This window comes from Opisthorchis viverrini (assembly GCF_000715545.1).
Source record: "Opisthorchis viverrini unplaced genomic scaffold opera_v5_721, whole genome shotgun sequence".
Classification (NCBI taxonomy): Eukaryota; Metazoa; Platyhelminthes; class Trematoda; order Opisthorchiida; family Opisthorchiidae; genus Opisthorchis; species Opisthorchis viverrini.
Window position 1 is genome coordinate 29,907 of NW_008752366.1, and position 7,391 is coordinate 37,297.

The following is a 7,391-nucleotide window of genomic DNA, read 5'->3' on the forward strand; positions in this document are numbered from 1 at the left end:
TGGTCTCCTTTGAACTGAGCCCTTCGTGAATAAGATGAGTACAGAACTCCGTCTTTCTGAAAACCCTGAACGTAGCGACGCCCTCTCTTGTATGGCGCAAGTTTCTACCCCCAGTTATCTATGTGTACTTTTCTGTCAAGATAACTCCAAAAATATGACTTCCGTTCTAGCATACTCCTTTTTGGTCAATGCGACTTTTGATAACCTCAAGCTTGTTGTCTTTCACTCCTATATTCTTTCATAGAATGACTTTTTTGGAAGCAGATCCACTCCCATTAGGAGTCTTTACTGATCGGGGTTAGTTGCAACGTCTCAACAAGGTTGGGATGGGCCAAATACCCTTCTTCGGGGTGTCATTTCGGAAGGGTGGATCACCGTACAAATATCAGACCTATCGAATGGGTACAGAACTAATACCGCGGATCGAGCTGGGATGGTGGACATCACAGATTTCTGTTTCGACGGTCCGGGTTCGCGAATCCTTACTTGGGGGCCTCAACTTGACTGGTGTTCCGTCGTTAGACGTAAGAGATACGTGTTGTGTTAACGCAACACTCGACTGCCGACGCAGCTTGGTATGTATAGGTTACTCTTCACAAGAGAGGACGCGCTTCAACCGCTGAGGCCACTTCATTCGGGACACGTGGTTTCCTTTGAGAGACCTTTTGAGAGACCGTCCTCCAACACTCAGCTAAGACCACACCTAATGGCGAAAAGCCTCTCTCAACAAAGTCTACGGTGCAAAAGTCGTGCTGTAAGCTTTCGTTTATCCTCACGTCTTTTTTGGTTGTCTTCCCAGTGGCATACAGACGAAACTTTTTTTGTGGTCGGGGGTCCTATACCGTAGTTTTCATATGTACGACGTGTAAACACTACTTCCCTTTGTAGGAACTTTCATTCATGCGGGCCACTTTCGGCTGGCCCATTGAAGTCATCAATTTCTTTTCATTTGAATGAACCTCTTCAATCGCCCCCTGAGAGGATCAGCCCCTCTTCGTTCTGGTCGTGAATTTGGTGAACAGCTATTTAAATTTATCACACTTGGTAGAGCTCACTCAACCTCTCTGGGCGAGATGACTCCGTGGTCGGAGCGCGAATTTACCGACCGGAAGATCCGTGGTTCGAACCCGACTTCTGCATCTCGACTTCCTCTGTCTAGGATTAGGCACCCTGGCAGTATCGCATCCCTCGTGCTTCCTTCTGGTGGCATGACAGCTAGGCACAGAAAGTGTGTTACGGGCTCATAGGCGGCCGGCACATCAATTGGGAGCGAAGTAATCAATTCGATGTGTTTGATTCTGTTGGGCGAATAAAATACCGTTTTGATTCCGAAGTTACAGCCTAGAAGTGAAAATATGACCGTCAACTAGTCCTTCAGCCTTATCGATTTCGGAGCACATTAAGGCTCCATTTAGACTAAAAGGATGGTAAGAATCTCTGAATACACCTAGTCATCCTGTTATTTTATGGTATCGATATCCGCTGACCCAAACTTTTGGTATACAACTACGCCGTTTTCTCCACTAGGTTGCCAGTTTTCCTTTTTATGGGGTAAACTATTTGAGGGCTTTTGGCCGTGTTAAGAAACCCCACGAAATACGTTCCCATTAGAGGGATCGCTCACAGCACGGGCGTCGGGTATTCGTCATCCAAATCACGTCTACCGGGGGCAGTTGCACTCCTTCGTCACTCTGGCTTACCTTGTGGGCTCGAAATAGCATGTAGCCGTAGCACCCTTTCGGTGCCTATCTGCCATGCCACACGAAGGAGGTACGAGGGCTGGGATACTGCCAGGTCGCCCAAGCCTAGACAGGGGAAGTTGAGTGGCAGAGGTCGGGTTCGAACCACGGACCTTCCGGTCAGTAAATTCGCTCTCTAACCACTTGGTCCATCTAGAAATAGCATGTAGCCTGCAAGTGCATGAGCAGTTGCCCTATGGTGACTACACGGCACGCCACAATTGATATTTGACATAGGGAGGTGGGATGGGTGTAATCGTGCGCAAGACTAAGGTACCTTAGATATAGATGAGGAGTATTACTACCATAATTGTTTTCATTGTTGCATTCACTATGCACCTTTTGGAGAAATCGCCTCTGAGTTAGCTTGCCTTTGTTGTTTTGTCATCTGTGTTCGTTAGCAGGGAAAACGCTTGTTCTTCAAAACTTGATACGCTGGCTGTCATATTTTTGGAGTTGTCTTGACAGAAAAGTACACATAGATAACTGGGGGTAGAAACTTGCGCCATACAAGAGAGGGCGTCGCTACGTTCAGGGTTTTCAGAAAGACGGAGTTCTGTACTCATTTTATTCACGAAGGGCTCAGTTCAAAGGAGACCACAGACAACAAGCGAGTAAGACTTACACACGGTCCACGGCAAACTGGTCCACAATTGTGTCTGCCAGAACATTCGAAGTACCCCAGGCGGTTTGGTCAGAGATTCCTATGCCGTCTGATGGCAGGGGAGGAGCTTCACCTACAGAGCGCATTATGGCCATGCCAGCGCCAAACATTGAGACGATCACCTCATGAAGCTTGAGCTGGTTTTCCTAAAGGGGTTGTGTTTGAAAAAAAGCGGTTCATCGACCACTGTGGGAAACCATCTACGTAGATGACAACACGAATAAAAGCTGGATCAGGCAACATACATAATCGCGGTCCACAACCCACCTTGATTTTGTCCAACGCCTCCAGATGTGCACGCAACCGTGCTAGTTCGACACGTAAGTTGCATGTCTCCATCTGAGCGGCAAACTTCGCCGTTCGCTCAGCATTCACTTCCATTTGCAACTCAGCCACGCGCTTGTCCAACAATGCATTATTGCTCTTCAACGAGGCCGCACAAATTGAACGATTGACTGAAGAATGCGATCAGAAAAAGATATTTGGTTAGCATTTACTTAATGGGGCAGAAAAAACAATCACCAGATCACAGAAATTTGAGGAGTCTAGAGGATGAAAAAATGACAGTAAGAGTGACTACTTCCTACGGATGAAGTACACCCACTCCCGTAACAGGAGGCTATCCACAGGGGACGGTCTGTAAATTTAAGTTTCAGGGAGGATTGGTCTTTAAAGAGACTTCCGGCAGAGAACAAAAATTTGGCGTGAATACAGCGCAATAGAAACACACTCATGATGTTACGTGCTTTAAACTCATGGGCTGCGGAAAGGTTCACGGTGTAGAAGATGAAGGGTGGAGGAAGTTTCATAGTTTGCCGTCTTGGGAAAGAATCAAGAGGGCAGAAGTTCGGTCAGGCAAAGGGTGATGGTCATTTGGAACCAGTGGTTGCTTCCACAAAATCGAGTGGACTGAGAGTGAATGGGGACAGTATTAGTCGCCGTAGTAAGTCAAAAAGACATAGAAAAGCCATATCTCACCAATATACGAGACGGATCGTTTAACTTGACAACTATCAGCCATGAGAGTATCGAACGAAAATTTGACCTTGTGAACTGCTTTCTCCATGCATGATAAATATTTCGCTTCTGACCTAAGCCGGGATTTCCCCAAATTTTTACTTCCAAGCAGCGATACACACACGGACATTTCTGAGATTGAAGCGGGCTCCATGTTTACAACCCACATTTCTGTTAAAAGCCGGCAGTCCGGACCGGAGGTACTAGGAAACCAAATGAACTCCTTTCGAAATATTGAGCCAGGTTGTCCAAACGTCCTCCTTTCCTGGATAGCTCTCGACTAAAAGTTGCCAGGAAGGCCAAAGGAGAGAAGTCAGACTATGAGCACCGAGACCCCGTGCTACGAGTAATCGCACTACAAGATGACTTGGGGTTAAAGTCGTAGCGTGCTGTGCGATGGGAGTGTCAGGACAGTAAGGCGTTTCCCACAGGCGGCCGGCATGTTCATATTTACGGAGGCAGCGACACTGTCTTCCTCCGAGAAAGAACGGGTTAGAAGAGGTCGAACCTAAAAACCACTCACTTCGATCGTCCAATAATTGACCGTGACCACTGGCACACCAGGGAATGCGGTCGAAACGCCCCTAAAACGATAGTTTGGTGCTTTTCAGGAGGCATCTACTGTGGCGGCCGCATTAGGAGTCAGAAAGCAATGTCTTACTCCCTGTGTCCTCCGGTTAGGCCAGTCCCTTCAGCTAAGTTAGACTATCAAGTCATCGGATTTTGGCAGGCTCCCCAAAGAAATCCTACTGCCCGCAGCCTCACGGGTCAGGCTTTTGAGTCAGAGGCTCAAGGTGAGGTACATCAACGAAATCCCCTTATCTGACATGAGCAACCGGGAAGTGTTATTTGTCCACACATTTATTTTTCCGTCCCCAATCCCTACCCACTATACAAAGAAACGCTGCCGGGTCAGCTGATCGCCAGTTATCTGACCTATGTGTTTTATACACCCCGCTGCCCAACAACAATAGAGGAAATCACACTTTTCTGAACTCACGAGATCCTTTCTACATAGGAGCATCCAAAGCCCGCACTTTATGTCAAGTTAGCAAACAGGCAGTCCCGTTCCTTCCGGGAGACACGATGTACTCTCCACAAAAACGCCGACACTTCGTGCTGGTGACGGACCATATACCACTGTCGGCTATATTTAGTCCCAAGAATGGTATTCCAGTCTACACAAGCAACTGCGGGCAACGACGAAGCACGGTTCTAATAAAAATAAATAAATCGTTCAGCTGTAATACCCTTTCGGATGTTACACGCACCAGAAGGAAACACGAGGGATGCGATACTTCCATGTTGTCCGAGCCTAGACAGGAGAAGTTGAGAGGTAGGGTTCGAATCACGGACCTTCCAGTTAGTAAATTCGCGCTCCAACCATTGAACGATCTCGCCCGATTCTGCTGGCCTACAACTTTACCACAAAGTTTGCCTCGACCGAGAAGAACGGGCAGGCCGATGCGTTAACGCGCTTATTTACTTCCCATGAGTTGGAAGCAGAAGACGCAGTCATAGCAACCGTTGCCATCGAACCAGAAGTCCGTGCTGTGATGTTGGAGACCATGAACCAGCTACCCGCGACTTTCGACACGGTCCGCGATGCCATTGAAAAATGGCAGCAAACTGCAGAAGGTAATGGAGTAAGATCAATCCATCTGGCCAACAACCTGTCCATCAGGAGAACTCCAGAAACTTCCTTCAAAGACGAAGTGTACTACCTTTCATCAGTGGTTGTCTTCTCTTTGGTGACCGAACTGTCATTTCCGGCGAACTTCGCCACCGGGCCCTAGCACAGTTCCACAATGGGATAAGCCGCATGAAGGCCCTTGCTGACAGATATGTTTATTGGCCTGGTATGCATGAGCACGTGGAGCAGGTATCTCGGATTTGTTTCCGATGTGCGGCTGCCCAGAAGTTAACCAGCCGCGCCTTGGCCAGCTAGGAAAACCACGGTAGTGCCTTTTTATAGAATTTGCCGGACCGATAACGTGCAAAGCTTTGTCGCTGTTGCTGATATATTCGGGGAGTGACCCAAAGACTGTGACGTCCAAGATATTAACGATGGCAACCATCACCAAACTGCGGTATTTGTTTTCAGTATTCGGTATTATACGTCCAACAACAGCATTCAGTTCAAAGTCCATCAATTTGGCGAATACGTTCGAAGACACGGCGTAATACATGCTACTGCTCCACCATTCCATCCCTAATCCAACGAGCAAGCTGAACGGTTCGTAGATACCTTTTGACGCGCGCTGACAAAAGCAGAAGGGGGGAGGGACCACGGCATCAGTTCTGGATACGCTACTGCTGAATTATAGAGCAACCCATAACCCACAGACTCCGGACGGTCCATCCCCAGTAGATGTTATGATGAACAGACAGTTGAAACTTGTCCATGACGCTATACCGCCAATCACCAACGGGAAGGAAACCAATTTTCAGGCCTGGGAACCGTTTGCCTATTCCGAACCCGAAATTGGAAGATCAGGAGAGTGCTCGCCAGGCCTCTATCCACTGACAAACCTGGTAAAAGGAACTCTGCGGGTGTCACAGTATAGCTAAATGGGCCATAAAAGTACACAAGCCGCCACACTTTGATAAGCTGACATTCTCCCGACCAAACAACACAAGAGACCTTGATATGGCTTACTATAAGTGATCCTCAGTAGAAGTGATGTCTCCGGTTGGCGTCGCAAGTGACGCAACTTGGAATTCGGTTCTTCGAAATTTATGCACTGAATCCAGCAGAAGCCAGAGGTAGTACAGCAACCGACATCTCTTGACCAACGGCCCTTTGTCACAAGGAATCCTCGTTCTTTCGTTGTGCATGGGACCTGTTAATGCAGATCTGGAGCAGCGTTCTGACTACTTGTCAGCTATTCTCTCTCTACTCCGGAAAACGGTGTCTTCAACGCAGGGGTGCGCGTCGAAAACTCGTAATACATCTCGCGTCTGCTATTTACAGATAACACCATCACACCGTGAGTTTAAGACGGAGATTTTCAAAAGCGACACCTGCTCTTGCTGATCAAGTCCAAGAGGTAAGCATTCCGCCTCAGCTCTGTTTTGGTGTCCGGTTGCGAAGACTAAACCACGCAAATATCTGCATTCAAGAGGTATTTTTCATTAAGATCTAACACATAAAGACGATTTCATATGTGCTTAAACAACTCAATCAGAATGCACTGAAGGCGTGAAAATCTACGACACGGGGATACTTTCCGTTGAATGGGCTTAGCCCACAGAAACAAGTGAAGCCATGATACTCACTTGACTTTTGAAGGATTCTCCGAGAAGTACTGAACGCACTCTTCTTCCTAAATAACCTGATACTGTTATTCAAAGCCTGACACCTGTCCCGCGGAGCCGGCATTCCGCAACCGGCGTATTTCCTGATGCGGAAAGTGACAGTTCGGTGAAATATTGACTATCCATTGGTCGAATTCACGCCCCGTCCGATTGGTGCAAATACAGTTTGCTTATTGGTCCAAATTCAAGGGTTTGTAGGGTATCTTCTGAAGGAATCTACCCGAAACTGGGAAAGGGTCGAAGAGCGACCTTAAAGAATCTCGATCCCTATTGGATACATCTTTCAAAACGTACTGATTAGAGATAGTATTAGAACAACAAATACCACGACTACAACCACAACTGCTGGGAGTACTAGGTTGCGAGCAAAATTTCAAGGTCAGGTGTTGTAGAAAACTATTTTGGATTCCCGCCCATCCATACGTTTTTGCCCATTTTTTATACTAGATGACTATTTATTTGCTGTGGTTCCCCACAAAGACTAACGGTACTTCAATCTCCAGAAGGCCTAATTTTTCTAAGTCACCAGTTCGTGGAGCATGTTTACTCCTCATCTACCTAATCGTCTCTGTCGACGTGATGCCACTGTCCCAAGCTTCCATAGTCCCATCTAAACTACCAGCTCATATGGGTGGCTAAGGTTACCGGAGACC

At 47.4% G+C, this 7,391-nt stretch overlaps 1 protein-coding gene across 1 annotated transcript in view; it reads right to left on the reverse strand.

Moving 5' to 3' along the window:
- The window catches only part of T265_15657 (hypothetical protein), a gene marked incomplete at both ends in the record, with an annotated part of 25,029 nt that extends 18,219 nt beyond the window's left edge, over positions 1-6,810 (reverse strand). The window contains one exon of the mRNA XM_009178877.1: positions 6,700-6,810. Within this exon, the coding sequence (XP_009177141.1) occupies positions 6,700-6,802 (103 nt within the window). The remainder of the gene's footprint in view (positions 1-6,699) is intronic.
- Between the last annotated feature and the right edge of the window lie 581 nt (positions 6,811-7,391).